A 19,741-nucleotide genomic window follows, 5' to 3' on the forward strand; every position below is an offset into this window, starting at 1 on the left:
TGGGCCATAAAACATGACTTGACCTTAGAAGGATAAAAATCATCAGTGTGTGCTCTTAGACCACAAAGGAATTAACTAGAAATCAATACCAGAAAGAAAACTGGAAAATTTCAAAATACGTGGAAACTGAACAACACTTTTCCAAATAATACACATGGGTCAAGGAAGAAATCTCAAGAGGAATCCAATAATATTTTGAGTTAAAATAATGAAAACACAATTTATCAAAAATTCATCAAAATTATGGGATGCAGTGAGAGCGGTGCCTTGAGGGAAATTTATAGCATTGAATTCATTTATTAGAAAAGAAATAGCTTACAAAAAAATCTAAACATCAACTTAGAAAATTAGAAAAGGAAAAGCAAATTAAATCCAAATGAAGAAAAAGGAATAAAGTAATAAACACTGGAGCAGAAATCAAGAAAATAAAAAACAGAAAAATCAATATAAAAAATTCATGAAACCAAAAATACTTGTATCAACTAACAGCAAACATGTGGAATTTGAAACTTAAAATGAAATAATATTTACCTTAGATTCCCCAAAACAAAATACTTAGGTATAAATCTAATAAATATGTGCAAGACCTATACAAGGAAAACTATAAAACTCTGAGGAAAGAAATTTAAAAAATCTCAATTAAAGGAGAGACAATTCATGCTTATGACAGGAAGATATTATCATCAAAATGTCATTTCTTCTCAACTTGATCTATAGATATGATGCAATCCAAATTAAATTCTTCTGTGTGTGTGTGTGTGTTTGATTAAGTCCCCACAATATTGAAGGTGAAGAACAAAGTTGAAGGACGGCCACTATCTAAGTTCAGTTCAATTCATTTCAGTTCAGTTGTTCAGTCATGTCTGACTCTTTGCGACCCTATGAATCGCAGCACACCAGGCACCCAAACTCATGTGCGTCGAGTTGGTGATGCCATCCAGCCATCTCATCCTCTGTCGTCCCCTTCTCCTCCTGCCCCCAATCCCTTCCAGCCTCAGGGTCTTTTCCACTGAGTCAACTCTCTGCATGAGGTGACCAAAATACTAGAGTTTCAGCTTTAGCATCATTCCTTCCAAAGAACACCTAGGACTGATCTCCTTTAGAATGGATTGGTTGGATCTCCTTGCAGTCCAAGGGACTCTCAAGAGTCTTCTCCAACACCACAGTTCAAAAGCATTAATTCTTTGGTGCTCAACTTTCTTCACAGTCCAACTCTCACATCCAAACATGACCACTGGAAAAACCATAGCTTTGACTAGATGGACCTTTGTTGGCAAAGTAATGTCTCTGCTTTTTAATATGCTATCTAGATTGGTCATAACTTTCCTTCCAAGGAGTAAGCATCTTTTAATTTCATGGCTACAATCACCATCTGCAGTGATTTTGGAGCCTAAAAAAATAAAGTCTGACACAGTTTCCACTGTTTCCCCATCTATTTCCCATGAAGTGATGGGGCCAGATGCCATTATCTTAGTTTTCTGAATGTTGAGCTTTAAGCCACTTTCACTTTCATCAAGAGGCTTTTGAGTTCCTCTTCACTTTTTGCCATAAGGGTGGTGTTATCTGCATATCTGAGGTTATTGATATTTCTCCTGGCAATCTTGATTCCAGCTTGTGTTTCATCCAGCCCAGCGTTTCTCATGATGTACTCTGCATAGAAGTTAAATAAGCAGGGTGACAATATACAGCCTTGATGTACTCATTTTCTTACTTGGAACTGGTCTGTTATTCTATGTTCACTTCTAACTGTTGTCTCCTGACCTGCATACAGGTTTCTCAAGAGGCAGGTCAGGTGGTTTGGTATTCCCATCTCTTTCAGAATTTTCCATGGTTTATTGTGATCCACACAGTCGAAGGCTTTGGCATAGTCATTAAAGCAGAAATAGATGTTTTCCTGGAACTCTCTTGCTTTTTCAATGATCCAGCAGACGTTGGCAATTTGATCTCTGGTTCCTCTGCCTTTTCTAAAACCAGCTTGAACATCTGGAAGTTCACGGTTCACATGTTGCTGAAGCCTGGCTTGGAGTTCAAAACACTATTAAGCAACAGTAAACAAGACAGTGTGATATTGACTTAAGGACAGACAAACACATCAGTGAAACAGGATAGAGTGCCCAGAAATGTACTCCACAAACACAGTCAACAGATCTTTAACAAAGGAGTAAAAGTAATATTATGAAACAAAAGCAGTCTCTTCAACAAATGGTGCTGGAACAACTAGACTTGCTCCCTTGGGTATGGGCTCAGTCTTGTCTGACTCTTTGTAATTCCATGAACTGTAGCCCTCCAGGGTCTGTGCCTGTGGAATTTCCCACGCAAGAATACTGAAGTGGATTGGCCATTTCCTACTCCAGGGGATCTTCCCAACCCTAGGGATTAAAACCCATGTCTCTTGGGTCTAGTGGTGTCTTCATTAAAATTAAAGACTTCTGTTTTTCAAAAATACATTGTATTATGAGTATGAGAAGACAAGGAACACTTGGGAGAAAATATTTGCAAGGGACGTATCTGAAAAGCACTGTTATCCAAAATATATAAAGAATACTTAAACCTCAACAATATGAAAACAAATACATATATATATATATATATAATTTTTAAAAATGGGACAAAGAATTTGACTCTTCACCAAAGAAGATATATCAATCAAAAAGCATATGAAAAGGTACTCCACTCATATATCATCAGGGAAATTAAAGCAAATCTATTTGGCTAAATAGATGCAAATCTATTTGGCCAAAATCTAGAACACTAACAGCAGCAAATGCCAGCAAGGAGCAACAGGAACTCGCATTGCTGGTGAAAATACAAAATAGTACAACCACATTGGAAGTCAGTGTTTTACTTTCTCACAAAGAAAACATACTTTTATCATATTATCCAGTGATTTCACTCCTTAATGTTTACCCAAAAGAGTTGAAAACTAATGTTCACAGAAAAGTCTGCATGCAAATGTTTTTAGCAGCTTTATTCAGAATGCCAAAACCTGAAAGCAACTAAGATGTCTTTCAGTATATGAACAGTTAAACACACTGAGTTACATCCAGACAATGGAATATATCCAGTGTTAAGAAGAAATTAACTAACAAACCATGAAAAGATTGGGAAGAAACTTCAATGCTAAAGGGAAAGAAACCAATCTGAAAAGCTATATACATATTGTATGATTTCAATTCAGTGACAATACGGAAGTGGCAAAATCAAAAGAAAACAGTAAAAAGATCACTGATTGCCAGAGGTTTGAAGAGATGAATGTGTACAGCACAGAGAATTTTTAAGGCATTAAGTACTCTGCACAATACCAAAATGGTGGACAAATGTCTATTTGTCCAAACTACAGAATGTCTAATACCAAATATGAGTGCTAACATAAACTATGGGCTTTGTTGATGATGTTTCAATGTAGATTCATTTACTATAAGAAAGGAACCACTTGGGTGGAATATTCTAATCATCAAGGATAGCATTCAAGATCAGGGGCAGGTGATATATGGGAATTCTCTGTACCTCCTGTTCAGTTTTTGCATGAATTTAAAACTTCCTTAAGCAGTAAAGTCTATTAAAATAATTAAATGAAGTAATATGCTACATTACAAAATATTCACTTAATGCAAAAAAAAAAAAAAAAAAGAGAGAGAGAGAGAAAGAAAAGCACATCACAATCACTGGCACTCCAAGATGTGAGCCTGGTTCTGGGGTGCTTGGGAGTGTCCTTGGGGCTAAGAGTTTTGGTAGCCTCCATAGTTAATTCATCTGCAAAGACAGATGTCCAAAAACTGGGGTTTAGAAACATTAGGTAGAAATGTTGTAGCTAAAACTCTCCATTTTTGGTTTGTGAAGTCTAGATTTTTTTCACAATTGTTATATTTGCATATTTTATCTTTTAAAACTAACTTCAATAATACATTTTTAGTATCTCTAATTATTATGCTTGCTGCATCATACCCAACCTGGAAAACATGGAGCGTATTGACATAAGCAAGATAACAATAAAATTTACACAAATGGTTCATTGATGTCTAACGAATTTACCATTTTGTTCTTATACACACGATACACATAGACATAGGTTGATTAGTGAGATCAGCTGGTTGCCATTATCCAGTCAATTACACCTCAAAAAAGATCACCAGGGAAGATTTTGTACACATACATTATGTTCAGTCTCCCTTTGCAAATGAAGCAGATGGAAAAAAAGACAAGTTAACACAGGAATAGAGCCAGAAATAAGCTTTACTTATATCATAGATTTCCAGGGATTAATGTTAAGTTCTATCAAGATTTTCAATAACAAAATTTCTCTGAAACTTCACCAATATATTTTCCTAAAATAAGATCAAAACACACATAATTATGCTTTGGAATTCATACAACTGCTAATTTCAAACCTAGATAATGAAAGTATAATTTGAGCTACAAAATAAATCTTGAATAAAGTTGAGATGGATTATATCTAATGCTTTCTCTTTGATATATCATGTTTGCTAGCACCATAAAAGAAAATTAGATTAAAAGAACTTATTCTTCACTTCAGTATGTTTATTTATGGGAACCATAGTATTTTAGAGATGAAAGAAGTTTTGAGAATCATCTAGTGAAATTGCCATTCTTCCCTAAGGAGGAAAAATGGTTTTTTAAACTGTTAAAGAATAAGGATGAAATATTTAAACAATTGGGAACAGAAGAAGAATAATGTAACTTTTGACTTGTAAAATACAATCACAGATTTTTCAATATAATAGTTTCCACCATTAGTGCAAAATACATTCACCAAAAACAAACTTGAACCCAGCATGTCTAAGAAACTATGTGTCAAGTCAGGATCTTCTTAACTTTTTGATGCTAAAGTTAAATATTTTAGGTTGAAACACAAATTATTCATCATTAGTAATCAAATAAATAAAAAAAAAACATGATTGTTCCCCTTTTTCCAAATCCCATATCCTTTTGGTTCATGTAGTTGAAAAAACTCTTTGATTACAGTTTCTTCCTTCCTTTAAAATCATCTCAGAACTATTAAGATCCTGCTAAGTTGGCAAGGCTATAATATTCTTATATAAGATAGCCCTGGAACTGAAGTATGGGCCAAGAGTCGATATTTCTAATACAAAAGGAAGACCCTATGGTAAATCCAAACACTCAATTTAAAAATGGGGAGGGAGGTGGGAAGGGAGTTCAGGATGGGGAACACGTGTACACCCGTGGCGGATGCATGTGGATATATGGCAAAACAAATACAATATTGTAAAGTAAAAAACAAAAAAATAGATAATAATTCTACACAATACATATACTGACTTTACAAATGCTAAATTCCAATTTTTTACAGATCAGTTTACTACTTGTCTTCTAAATACACTTTTGGCCAAAAAATGAATACATCATTAGGAAAAAAATGTTTCTTGAAAGAAAATGCAACATACCATATTCAATTTTTATAAGCAAGATGAAAATAAATATTTGGCTAAATTGGGTGAAACACTGCATTTTAAAAACTGATAAATAATATATAAAAAAGCACAGAAAAAACTTGGAACAAATTCAGCAAAGTATGCAGAGTAGCACTAAATTGAACAGGTTTATTAGGGACTCAGCGTTTGAAGCATAATGTACTTATTTTTTTCTTTTTTCAAGAAATGAAATGTCTATATAGTCTATGCTACACCTCACTTTCCTATTATGTAGTGACTTCCTCAAATAACAGCCAGTTTCCACCACTTTTTCAACATACTTTTGTTATTAGAATAGTCACATTTTGGAATTTATAAATTAGACTCATTCTTTTTAGAACTTTAGTGTTAAACTTAATTCAGAAGTGTTCTCCTCCTTCTGATCACATCCTTCACTGCAATTATGATCTATAGGTTTGAGGTCGGACACCATAGTGATTCCTGACTGAATGAGATCCAAAACTCTGACCCACCTACCATAGCTCCTCTTGTATTAGTGACTTAGTTTTGCCTGTGATAACGATTAGTGCTGGCTGGGTGGCTTAAACAGTAAACATTTTCTTTTAGAACTTAGGAGGCTGGGACAACTAGGTGCTAACAGATTCAATATCTGATAACAGCCTTCTTTCTGGTTTGCAGATAGCTGTCTTCTTGCAGTATATTCACATAGCCGAGAAAGAGAGATCAACTCTTTCTCGTCCTAATTTTTAGGGCACGAATATCATTCAGAAGGACTCCACTCTCATGACTTAATTGTATCCTAAAGGTCCCACATCCAAGTAGCATTATATTTGAATTCAAGCTTAAACTGAAAAAAGTAGGGAAAACCACTAGGCAATTCAGGGATAACCTAAATCAAGTCCCTCGATGATACAACAGAAGTGATGAATAGATACCAGGAATTAGATGCGGTAGACAGAGTACCTGAAAAACTATGGATGGGGGATAGCAATGTACAGGAGACAGTGGCCAAAATCATCACAAAGAAAAAGAATTGCAAGAAGGGAAAGAGGCTGTCTGAGGAGGCTTTATATATAGCTGAGAAAAGAAGAGAAGTGAAAGGCAAGGGAGAAAGTGAAAGATATACCCACCTGAACGCAGAGTTTCACAGGAGAGATAAGAAGGCCTTTTAAATGAACAATGCAAAGAAATGGAGGAAAACAGTATAATGGGAAAGACTAAAGTCTCTTCAAAAAAAATTAGAGGTATCAAGAGAACATTACATGCAAGAATGGGCACCATAAAGGACAGAAACAATAAGGCTCTAACAAAATCAGAAGAGATAAAGAAGAGGTGGCAAGAATACACTGAAGAACTATACAAGGAAGGTCTTGCTGCTGCTGCTAAGTCGCTTCAGTTGTGTCCGACTCTATGCGACCCCATAGATGGCAGCCCACCAGGCTCCCCCGTCCCTGGGATTCTCCAAGGCAAGAACACTGGAGTGGGTTGCCATTGCCTTCTCTGAAGGAAGGTCTTAATAATCCACATAATCACAATGGTACAGTCACTCACCTAGAGTCAGACATTCTAGAATACGAAGTCAAGTGGGCCTTCAGTTCAGTTCAGTCGCTCAGTCATGTCCAACTCTTTGCAACCCCATGAACTGCAGCACACCAGGCCTCCCTGTCCATCACCAACTCCCAGAGTTCACCCAGACTCACATCCATTGAGTCAGTGATGCCATCCAGCCATCTCATCCTCTGTCATCCCCTTCTCCTCCTGCCCACAATCCCTCCCAGCATCTGAGTCTTTTCCAATGAGTCAACTCTTCGCATGAGGTGGCCAAAGTACTGGAGTTTCAGCTTTAGCATCATTCCTTCCAAAGAAATCCCAGGGCTGATCTCCTTCTGAATGGACTGGTTGAATCTCCTTGCAGTCCAAGGGACTCTCAAGAGTCTTCTCCAACACCACAGTTCAAAAGCATCAATTCTTCGGTGCTCAGCTTTCTTCACAGTCCAACTCTCACATCCATACATGACCACTGGAAAAACCATAGCCTTGACTAGACAGATGTTTGTTGGCAAAGTAATGTCTCTGCTTTTGAATATGCTATCTAGGTTGGTCATAACTTTTCTTCCAAGGAGTAAGCGTCTTTTAATTTCATGGCTGCAGTCACCATCTGCAGTGATTTTGGAGCCCAGAAAAATAAAGTCTGACACTGTTTCCACTGTTTCCCCATCTATTTCCCATGAAGTGATGGGACCAGATGCCATGATCTTCATTTTCTGAATGTTGAGTTTTAAGCCAACTTTTTCACTCTCCACTTTCACTTTCATCAGGAGGCTTTTTAGTTCCTCTTCACTTTCTGCCATAAGGGTGGTATCATCTGCATATCTGAGGTTATTGATATTTCTCCCGGCTAAGGGCCTTAGGAAACATTATTATGAACAAAACTAGTGGAGGTGATGGAATTCTAGCTGAGCTGTTTAAAAATCCTAAAAGATGATGCTGTTAAAGTGCTTCACTCAATATGTCAGCAAACTGGTAAAACTCAGTATTGGCCACAAGACTGGAAAAGGTCAGTTTGCATTACATTCCCAAAGAAAGGCAATTCCAAAGAATGTTCTAACTACCATACAATTGAGCTCATTTTACATGCTATCAAGGTCACTGTCAAAATCCCCCAAGCTAGGATTTAGCAGTACATGAACTGAGAAATTTCAGATGTACAAGCTGGGTTTTGAAGAAGCAGAGGAACCAGAGATCAAATTGCTAACAATTGCTGCATCATGGATGAAGCAAAGGCATTCCAGAAAAACATCCACTTCACTGGCTGTGCTAAAGCATTTGACTTTGTGGATCACCATGGACTGTGTAAAATTCTGAAAGAGAAGGGAGTACCAGACCACTGTACTTGTCTCCTTAGAAACCTATCTACAGGTCAAGAAGCAACAATTAGAAACAGACATGGAAAAATGACTGGTTTGGGGGGAAATTTCCAAAAACTGGGAAAAGAGTATGATAAGGCCACTGTATATTGTTAACCTGCTTATTTAGCTTATATGTAGAGGTGGATGAATCACAAGCTGGAATCAAGATTGGCGGGAAAAGTATCAACAACCTCAGATATGCAGACGATACCACTATAATGGCAGAAAATGAAGAGAAACTAAAGAGCCTCTTAATGAGGGTGAAAGAGGAGGGTGAAAAAGCTAGCTAGAAACTCAGTGTTAAAAAAAACTGAGATCATGGCATCTGGTCCCATCATTACACGACAAATAGAAGGGGGAAAAGTGGAAAGAGTGACAGATTTTATTTTCTTGGGCTCCAACATCACTGTGGATGGTGATTGCAGCTATTAAATTAAAAGACACTTTCTCCCTGAAAGAAAGCTATGACAAACCTAGACAGTGTATTAAAAGGCAGAGATATCATTTAGCTGACAAAAGTCCTTATAGTCAAAGGTATATATTTTTTCAAGTAGCTATGTATAGATGACAGAGGATGAGATAGTTGGATGGCATCACCAACTCGATGGACATGAGTTTGGGTAAACTCTGGGAGTTGGTGATGGACAGGGAAGCCTGGCCTGCTGTGGTCCAAGGGGTCACAGAGAGTTGGACACGACTGAGCAATTGAGCTGAGCTGAACTGAACTGAACTGAACTGATGTATAAATGTGAGAGTTGGACCATAAAGAAGCTGAATGCCAAATAATTGATGCTTTCAAACTGGTACTGGGGAAGATTTACAAGAGTCCCTTGGACTGCAAGATCAAAGTTATCAATCCTAAAGGAAATCAACCCTGAATATTCACTGTAAGGACTATTATTGAAGCTCCAATACTTTGGTCATCTGATGTGAAGAGCTCATTGGAAAGACTCTGATGCTGGGAAAGACTAAAGGCAAAAGGAGAAGGGAGCAGCAGAGAATGAGGTGGTTAGATAATATCACTGAACTTATGGACATGGATTGCAGCAAAGTCCAGGAGATAGCAGAGGACAGAGGAGCCTGGTGTGCTACAGTCCAAGGAGTGGCAAGAGTTGGACATGACTTAGTGCCTGAATAACAACAAGAGATTAGGGCTTCACATAATGAATTTCACGGGACCCAAAATCAACCCATTCCAGTTGGCATCCCTTATTTAGTATACTTCTCATAGATGAAAATATTGTAGAAATGACTCAATGCCACCTACTTGTTTTGTGTATATGTAATCCAACATGTTCATGCATCATTGCAGCTCTAAATATTGGAAATACAGGCAGCATCACTACTGCGGCTCCTGCTTTTAATCTTAACTACTCTGTGTAACGATATTTTCCCTGATAATGTGTAGCATGGGTTCAGACAAGCAAATGTGCAACTTAAGTATGTGTTCTTCCAAGATAACACACACACAAAAATGACTATAATTTCTCATTGCATTTATACCATATAGTTTGGTCCTTACATTGACAGCAAGGCTAAATCAAGAAGGGTAGGGATTGTGGGGAGAAATAGAGGATGTGGAAGTAACTCTACTTCTGGATCACCCTTTGAATCAATACAGAATGATGTTTAATTAAAAAAGCAACAATCTAAACATCCAACTGAAAGTTAACATGAAATATATTAGACAAACACATGTGACAAAATAGTATATAAAGTACTAAATTATAAAATATTTGATATCTTTATATTTAATATAATATTTATAAAATAAATATTAAAATTATGAGCTCTTACAAATTTCAATAATATAATGTAAAGAAAGTAATCAAAAATTGCATTAAACTCACCATGACCTGGGGGAAATTTTTTCCATTTAGTGAATGTAACTAGTTCGTATATGGATAAAGTAGGCCACTCCACATAATATGGACACTTATGGATTAATTTCACCTTCTGTTGATTTTCCAGTTTTGTCTTTTCCTGAAACAAAAAGTCACCATCAAAATTTGTGTATTAAGTAATTTAAAAAAAGATAAAAGGATAGAAGATAGGCAAATGGCAGTGAAAAGACAAATAAAGGTTATATGAATGCAAACTATAATAGAATATATTTGAATTTTTATAAAACCAAGACCACATAACCCTACTGAAATTTTAATCTTCATATTGTCTACTAAAATATTTTCCCACCTTTTATTTATTTTTAAATTCTTATAGATATTTTAGCATTTTTAAAAGAATTCTATCATAGTTGACTACACTCAAATGTTGTATCTGATGGAACATTTATTTGACCAAATAAGTGATACTTACTGACATTTTGAAAATAAAACCAAATATGTGAAACCTTTTTTGAGGCCAGCCACTCTGAAACCAGAGATTTGAAAGGAAGTTGAATCTCGGGTTTCTCCTGTGGTTCAGACAGTAAAGAATCTGCCTGCAATTCAGAAGACCCAGTTTCAATCCCTCAGTCAGGAAAATTCCCTGGAGATGGGAATTGCTACCCACTCCAGTGTTTTTGCCTGGAGAATTCCACAGACAGAGGAGCTTGGTGAACTACAGTCAGTCCATGGGGTTGTAAAGAGTTGGACATGATTGAGCGACTAACACTTTCACGCTTCACTGAATATTGGGAAAGTCTTCTGTGTCACTGAGACCACTACATCAAAAGAAATCTCGACTATTAAAGACCTAAATCAAGAGGATGGATGTCTCTTGATCTCCTCCCCACACAGGATCTCACTGTAGCCTACGCAGTGCCTGTGGCCCACACACCAGGGTTAAATCTCATGAAGAATTTCTGACAGAGGATGACCATAGTGGTCCCCCAATCCACCATTTCTACAGAATTCCTCTACTTTCACCTCTACCCTTCAGGGGAAGAGAAATACAAGATGGGTATATTTTGCAACTTGAATGAAAGAGAATAAGTTGTTAAAACTGAAAAAAATAAGTTTTCCTAATGCAGCAGAATTGGGGGGTCAAAGTTAAGTTGTGATCACCTATTCATGCAGTTTTGGATTTTGACATGTGCTATCAGCAGTGGCCACAGGACTGGAAAAAGTCAGTTTTTATTCCAATCCCAAAGAAATGCAATGCCAAAGAATGCTCAAACTACCGCACAATTGCACTCATCTCACACGCTAGTAAAGTAATGCTCAAAATTCTCCAAGACAGGCTTCAGCAATACGTGAACCGTGAAATTCCAGTTGTTCAAGCTGGTTTTATAAAAAGCAGAGGAACCAGAGACCAAATTGCCAACATCTGCTGGATCATCGAAAAAGCAAGAGAGTTCCAGAAAAACATCTATTTCAGCTTTGTTGACTATGTCAAAGCATTTGACTATGGATCACAATAAACTGTGGAAAATTCTGAAAGAGATGAGAATACCAGACCACCTGACCTGCCTCTTGAGAAATTTGTAAGCAGGTCAGGAAGCAACAGTTAGAACTGAACATGGAACAACAGACTGGTTCCAAATAGGAAAAGGAGTACGTCAAGGCTGTATATTGTCACCCTGTTTATTTAACTTATATGCAGAGTACACCATGAGAAATGCTGGGCTGGAAGAAGCACAAGCTGGAATCAAGATTGCCGGGAGAAATATCAATAACCTCAGAAATGCAGATGACACCACCCTTATGGCAGAGGGTGAGGAGGAAATAAAAAGCCTCTTGATGAAAGTGAAAGAGGAGAGTGGAAAAGTTGGCTTAAAGCTCAACATTCAGAAAAGGAAGATCATGGCATCTGGTCCCATCACTTCATGGGAAATAGATGGGGAAACAGTGGAAACAGTGTCAGACTTTATTTTTCTGGGCTCCAAAATCACTGCAGATGGTGACTGCAGCCATGAAATTAAAAGACGCTTACTCCTTGGAAGAAAAGTTATGGCCAGCCTAGATAGCATATTGAAAAGCAGAGACATTACTTTGCCAACAAAGGTCCGTCTAGTCAAGGCATGGTTTTTCCAGTGGTCATGTATGGATGTGAGAGTTGGACTGTGAAGAAAGCTGAGCACTGAAGAATTGATGCTTTTGAACTGTGGTGTTGGAGAAGACTCTTGAGAGTCCCTTGGGCTGCAAGGAGATCCAACCAGTCCATTCTAGAGGAGATCAGCCCTGGGATTTCTTTGGAAGGAATGATGCTAAAGCTGAAACTCCAGTACTTTGGCCACCTCATGCGAAGAGTTGACTCATTGGAAAAGACTCTGATTCTGGGAGGGATTGGGGGCAGGAGGAGAAGGGGACAACAGAGGATGAGACGGCTGGATGGCATCACCAACTCGATGGATGTGAGTTTGAGTGAACTCTGGGGGTTGGTGATAGACAGTGAGGTCTGGCGTGCTGTGATTCATGGGGTCACAAAGAGTCGCACACAACTGAGCGACTGAACTGAATTGAACTGAACTGAAACTCTGGGAGATGGTGAAGGAGAGGGAAGCCCAGTGTGCTGCAGTCCCTGGAGTCACAGAGTCAGACACAACTTAATGACTGAACATCACCACCATCAACAACAACAAAAACATACCGCTTTTAACTTTGCAAAATTATTTGCTGGAATTTTAAGAATTTCACAGTCTTCTTCTGTCACCACTGAGTACTCCTTTGTTTCTGATTCAATATGAGCTGCAACTTCCAAGGTTCCAAAGGTACTCCATTGTCCAAGCTGTAAAAAAACCAAGACTACTTAAACCTCATCATTATTCATCAACATAAAAATATCAATGATAGGATCAGTCTAAGAGAGTCTACAAAAGGGAGTATCATAGGCCAAGCTCCAGGTGTGTGAAAGAAGAGGATCTGAAGTCTTTTCTTCTGGCCAATATTACTTTCCCAAAACAAGAAAACTTTATTTTTTCACTAGCATGAAGAAAATAAATCATAAGAATAGATCTTCTGTTTTATTCACTGATTCATTTTAAATGCCTGAAATAGTGCTTTGTACATAAGAGCCATTCAATGAATATTTGTTGAAGTGATGAGAAAATAGTGTACATGTATCTATGGGTCTTCTATTTATTTTGTTATACTCATGTCGGTAGTAATAATGAAAATGAATATACTGTTAGGCAGGGATAAATCACTGGCATATGTATGTATTCGTATAGGGTCTCCTAACTTACTATGCTACAAATAGATACTAAGCATAACAAAAATATTACCACTAGAGTACATACTGTAAGTTATTAGGATGTAGTGAGAATGTGTACAGCTACATAGAAGATTTGTATTCGTGTTTGCCTGAGAAAAACTGAAGGGCGTCTAGATAAACAGGGGTAAGTTCTCAGAGAAGACATCAGGTCAATATGGCCGGCTACCAGTGATGTGGGAGAATCTCTACTGTTCCACTTCAAATCCACAGAACAGTTGAATTTTGTCCTTAGTTGAATGAGTAGCTGAAATTGAATCTGCCGGTTCGAAAATCAAGAAGGAATTTAAAGTAACTGTTGGAACCAAAGTGGTCCAGAGTAATATCAAACTTAGATGAAAGTCTCAGGGTCTGAGGTCTAGGAATTGTCACACATATTAGAATAGGAAACTCAGGACCATACAAGGTGAGGAACCAGAACTGAATGCTTTTATATAAAGCTTAAGACCTTAAAGGTTGTATAACATGTTAAATGGGAAAAGCAAGTTGTTGGTTTGTTGTTGTTCAGCCCTGTCTGATTTTCTGCGACCCCATGGACTGTAGTACACCAAGTTCCTCTGTCCTCCACTATCTCCTGGAGTTTCCTCTAACTCATGTCCATTGAGTCACTGATGCTGTTTAACCATCTTGTCCTCTGCTACATCCTTCACCATTTGCCTTCAATCTATCCCAGGACCAAGGTCTTTTCCAATGATCAGCTCTTCGCATCAGGTGACCAAAGTATTGGAGCTTCAGCATCAGTCCCTCCAATGAATCTTCAGGGTTGATTTCTTGTAGGATTGACTAATTTGATCTCCTTGTGGTCCAAGGGACTCTTGAGTCTTCTACAACACCACAAGTCAAAAGCATCTTTTGGCATTTGGCTTTCTTTATGATCCAACTCTCACATATGTACATGAGTACTGGAAAACCATAATTTTGATTATTTGGACTATTGTCAGCAAGTTGATGTCTCTGTTTTTTAATACACTGTCTAGTTTTGTCATAGTTTTCCTTACAAAGAGCAGCATCTTTTATTTTCATGCCTGGACTCAAAATTCACAGTGACTTTGGAGCCCAAGAAAATACAATCTGTCACTCTTTCCATGTTTTATCCTTCTATTTGCAATGAAATGGCGCGACCAGAGGCCTTGATCTTAGTGTTTTTAATGTTGAGTTTCGAACTAACTTTTTCACTCTCTTCTTTCACCCTCGTCAAAGGTTCTTTAGTTTCTCTTCATTTTCTGCCATTAGAGTGGTATCATCTGCATAACTGAGAAAATCATGTTATAGTAACGCTATATGTAATATTTCTGTTTTGTCAAGAATTACTGTTAGTTTTGTTTTATTATAAATGAATGTGAGCTTTTTATCATGTTTAAGTGCTAATTTTTATTTTATCATGAATGAATATTGAATTTTCTGCTACTGAGATGCTCCTCTTCATTAACATTTTAGTGTGGTTAAAGGCCACAATGGACATTCATTCTTGGGATGAGAGTAGCTCATTCAACATGTGTTACAGGATTTATATATCACTGTTTGGTCTTCAGTTCAGTTCAGTTCAGTTGCTCAGTCATGTCCAACTTTTTGCGACCCCATGAATCGCAGGACGCCAGGCCTCCCTGTCCATCACCCACTCCCAGACTTTGTTCTTAGGATGCTTTTATTTTTTAATAAAACTGGCCTTTCAGTTCAGTTCAGTTCAGTTCAGTCATTCAATCGTGTCTGACCCTTTGTAACCCCATGAACCACAGCATGCCAGGCCGCCCTGTCCGTTACCAACTCCTGGAGTCCACCAAAACCCATGTCCATTGTGTTGGTGATGCCATCTAACCATCTCATCCTCTGTCATCCCCTTCTCCTCCTGCCCTCAATCTTTCCAAGCATCAGGGTCTTTTCAAATGAGTCAGCTCTTTGCATCAGGTGGCAAACTTATTGGAGTTTCAGCTCCAACATCAGTCCCTTCAATGAACACGTAGGACTGATCTCTTTTAGGATGGACTGGTTGGATCTCCTTGCAGACCAAGGGACTCACAAGAGTCTTCTCCAACACTACAGTTCAAAAGCATCAATTCTTCAGCGCTCAGCTTTCTTTATAGTCCAACTCTCAATTCCATACATGACTACTGGAAAAACTATAGCCATGACTAGACAGACCTTTGTTGGCAAAGTAATGTCTCTGCTTTTGAATGTGCTGTCTAGGTTGGTCATAACTTTCCTTCCAAGGAGCAATCGTCTTTTAATTTCATGGCTGCAATCACCATCTGCAGTGATTTTGGAGCCCCCAAAAATAAAGTCTGACACTGTTTCCACTGTTTCCCCATCTAGTTCCCATGAAGTGATGGGACCAGATGCCATGGTCTTCGTTTTCTGAATGTTGAGCTTTAAGCCAACTTTTTCACTCTCCTCTTTCACCTTCATCAAGAGGCTCTTTAGTTCCTCTTCCCTTTTTGTCGTAAGGATGGTGTTATCTGCAAATCTGAGGTTATTGATATTTCTCCTGGCAATCTTGATTCCAGCTTGTGCTTCCTCCAGCCCAGCGTTTCTCATGATGTACTTTGCATATAAGTTAAATAAGCAGGGTGACAATATACAGCCTTGATGTACTCCTTTTCCTTTTTGGAACCAGTCTGGTGTTCCATGTCCTGTTCTAACTATTGCTTCCTGACCTGTATACAGGTTTCTCAAGAGGCAGGTCAGGTGGTCTGGTATTCCCATGTCTTTCAGAATTTTCCACAGTTTATTGTGATCTACACAGTCAGAGGCTTTGGCATAGTCAATAAAGCAGAAATAGATGGTTTTCTGGAACTCTCTTGCTTTTTCTATGATCCAGCAGATGTTGGCAATTTGATCTCTGGTTCCTCTGCCTTTTCTAAAACCAGCTGGAACATCTGGAAGTTCACGGTTCACGTATTGCTGAAACCTGGCTTGGAGAATTTTGAGCATTACTTTACTAGCATGTGAGATGAGTGCAATTGTGCAGTAGTTTGAGCATTCTTTGGCATTGCCTTTCTTTGGGATTGGAATGAAAATTGACCTTTTCCAGTCCAAATTTGCGGAGTTTTCCAAATTTGCTGACATATTGAGTGCATCACTTTCACAGCATCATCTTTTAGGATTTGAAATAGCTCTACTGGAATTCCATCGCCTCCACTAGCTTTGTTCGTAGTGATGCTTCCTAAGGCCCACTTGACTTCACATTCCAGGATGTCCAGCTCTAGGTGAGTGTGAGTGATCACACCTTCATGATTATCTGGGTCGTGAAGATCTTTTTTGTACAGTTCTTCTGTGTATTCTTGCCACCTCTTCTTAATATCTTCTGCTTCTGTTAGGTCCATACCATTTCTGTCCTTCATTGAGCCCATCTTTGCATGAAATGTTCCCTTGTTATCTCTCATTTTCTTGAAGAGATCTCTAGTCTTTCCCATTCTGTTGTTTTTCTCTGTTTCTTTGCACTGATCACTGAGGAAGGCTTTCTTATCTCTCCTTGCTATTCTTTGGAACTCTACATTCAAATGGATATATCTTTCCTTTTCTCCTTTGCTTTTCGCTTCTCTTCTTTTCACAGCTAATTGTAAGGCCTCCTCAGACAGTCATTAATTTTCAAAAAAAACCCCAAATATTTCTCCCAGTAATCTTGATTCTAGCTTGCGATTCATCCAGCTCAGCATTACATATGATGTACTCTGCATAGAAGTTCAGTAATCTGGGTGACAATATATAGCCCTGATGTAGTGCTTTCCCAATTTTGAACCAGTGCATTGTTCCATGGCCGGTTCTAACTTTTGCTTCTTGATCTGCAAACAGGTATCTCAGGAGACAGCTAAGGTGGTTTGGTATTCCCATCTGTTTCAGACTATGCCATGGTTTTTGTGATCCACACAGTTAAAGGCTTTTGTGTAGTCAATGAAGCAGATGTTTTTCTGGGATTCCCTTGCTTTCTCTTCGATCCAATAGATGTTAACAATTTGATCTCTGTTTCCTCTGCTTTCCCCACCCCACCCTTGGATTTTCTGAATACAACTTGTACATCTGGAAGTTCTTGGTTCATGTACCTTGAAGCCTAGCTAGAAGGATTTTGAGAATTATCTTGCTAGCATATGCAATGAGTGCAATAGTACAGTAATTTGAATATTCTTTGGCATTGCCCTTTGGGACTGGAATGAAAACTGACCTTTTCCAGTCCTATGGCCAATGCTGAATTTTCCAAATTTGCTGACATATTTAGTGCATCACTTTAACAGCATCATCTTGTAGGATTTTAAATGGCTCAGCTAGAATTCTGTCACCTTCACTAGCTTTGTTTGTAGTAATGCTTCCTAAGGACCACTTGACTTCACACTCCAGGATGTCCAATTCTGGGTGATTACCCACATTATCATGGTTATCTTATGGCCATTCTTATGTAGTTCTTCTGTGTCTTCTTGCCACCTAGTCTCATTAACTATCAATCATTTCCAGCAGATGATTTATACACATTTTTCCTAATATTCTAATTGTTTTTTAATAAGACTCAGTCTGAGTTACCCAATAAATTCTTATGAAAGCATAAATCATCCATGACCTTGAATAAAATTCTTAAGGTTTTCTTTCTTGATTCATTTTTTAATATCAGACACTCAATATCAGGCAAGGATTCAACTTCTAACACTCTTTATACACTCACTTATTTTGATTGAATTAATTTAAGTGATTAATGCTTATAACATTTCCATTCTGTTCTATAACTTTGGCCATCTTCAAAGTGCTCAAGAAAAAGAAATTTCAAAGAACTAGAATTGTGTATTTACTTAAAAAAGCAATACAGAATGGGTTAAAAAAAGATGATAATTTCAGACAGTATGTGAAACAAATTGCTAAAAATTGTATTTTAGCTAGGAAAACATTCATTTCAAAAAGAATGAATGCAAAAAGTTGACAAAATTAGTAAATGTAAATTTTATTTTTTCATATATAAAAAATTTTTTTCATATATAAAATTTTTAAATAACTAATATGGAATGCATTTAAAACAAGATAAACTTAAAATAATTTACAGCAGAAATGCCAAGGAGAGGTACAGGAAGATAGAATTAAAATACTTGAAAATATCTATGCTCTGAAACTAGGAAAGAAAAAAGATTTATGTAGCTTTTCTTAGTTCAAATTACAAGTTTAATATTATAAGAATTAGAACTTTGTAAATGGAAAGGAGAAATAAATGCAATGAAATAAAAATGAAGAAGTGATAAAATTTTATGTACCTAAAATGTCTAATGACACTAATAATTTGACCTAAAAATAAAAACAACAAAAGCAAATGACTACAAGAAATGAGAAAAATATTTTCAGAATTTCCAGAAGAAAATAGTCAAATGAACCTCAAAGGGAAGAAATATGCTCAACCTCACTAGAAAACAGTTTTATATTTATTAATCCATCAGATTGAAAATACTAAATTACTCTAACCTATGAGACTGGAGAGATACTTTAATACATAAGGTGAAAAAGTGTACCAAAAAACACAAAACTTTAAAAATGGAAAATAAATAATCGGCAATATTTACTAAAATAATTACAAAACATATGAAATACTTTTCCAGAAACTCCTTTCCTAAGAATCTAAATTTAGTTCACTGCTTTCTTAGAGATATATTTAAAGAAGTTAATGCAGCACTTTACAGCAACTCCTGACTGCAGGATCCCTGTAATGGTCCCCAGCTTAGGTCAACATGTGGGTGTGTGTTGTGTGTAGCTTGTATGTCTATGTATGTATGTATACAGACATGTTTATGTGAATAAATTATATATATATACATTCATATAACTTTAAGTTCTAACAAAGTGTTAAAAATCAATTACATCTAAAGATTTTAACATTGCTTATGATGAAAAAAATAACAGATGCAAATCTATTTTTTAAATACTTTTTAAAAGGAACGATTACAAAAACAGTACTCTGTATAAGTGTATACATTTGTTTATCCTTGTGTCAGTTCAAGAAAAGCTGTACAAATGTAATTACAAGGCTATTCAGAGAAGAGGTGAAGTGAAAATGACAGAAAATTTATTATATTTATTTTCAAACTTCCTTCTATTTTTTTCAATGATAATAGGAAGCTTGTGTTTAATTTTAGACATTTTTTAAAAAAACATCTAAAATGCAAGTTCAAAACAACATTCTCTGTCTTCTAAGACAACAGATATAAAATAAAAAATAAATAATGGGACCTCCCATGGGTGGAGGAGCCTGGTAGGCTGCAGTCCATGGTGTCACTAACAGTTGGATACAACTGAGCAACTTCACTT

The 19,741-nt window shown here is 37.1% G+C and overlaps 1 protein-coding gene across 1 annotated transcript in view; it reads right to left on the minus strand.

The window, feature by feature from the left end:
• LOC139186833 (cyclic nucleotide-binding domain-containing protein 1-like) overlaps positions 1-19,741 on the minus strand; it is a 358,895-nt gene that overhangs the window by 10,792 nt on the left and 328,362 nt on the right. The window contains exons 7-8 of the mRNA XM_070802178.1: positions 12,851-12,988; positions 10,171-10,303 (exon numbers count right to left, since the gene is read on the minus strand). Coding sequence (XP_070658279.1) covers positions 10,171-10,303; positions 12,851-12,988 — 271 coding nt within the window. The remainder of the gene's footprint in view (positions 1-10,170; positions 10,304-12,850; positions 12,989-19,741) is intronic.

The sequence above is a fragment of the Bos indicus genome, chromosome 14 (genome assembly GCF_029378745.1).
Source record: "Bos indicus isolate NIAB-ARS_2022 breed Sahiwal x Tharparkar chromosome 14, NIAB-ARS_B.indTharparkar_mat_pri_1.0, whole genome shotgun sequence".
Lineage (NCBI taxonomy): Eukaryota > Metazoa > Chordata > Mammalia > Artiodactyla > Bovidae > Bos > Bos indicus.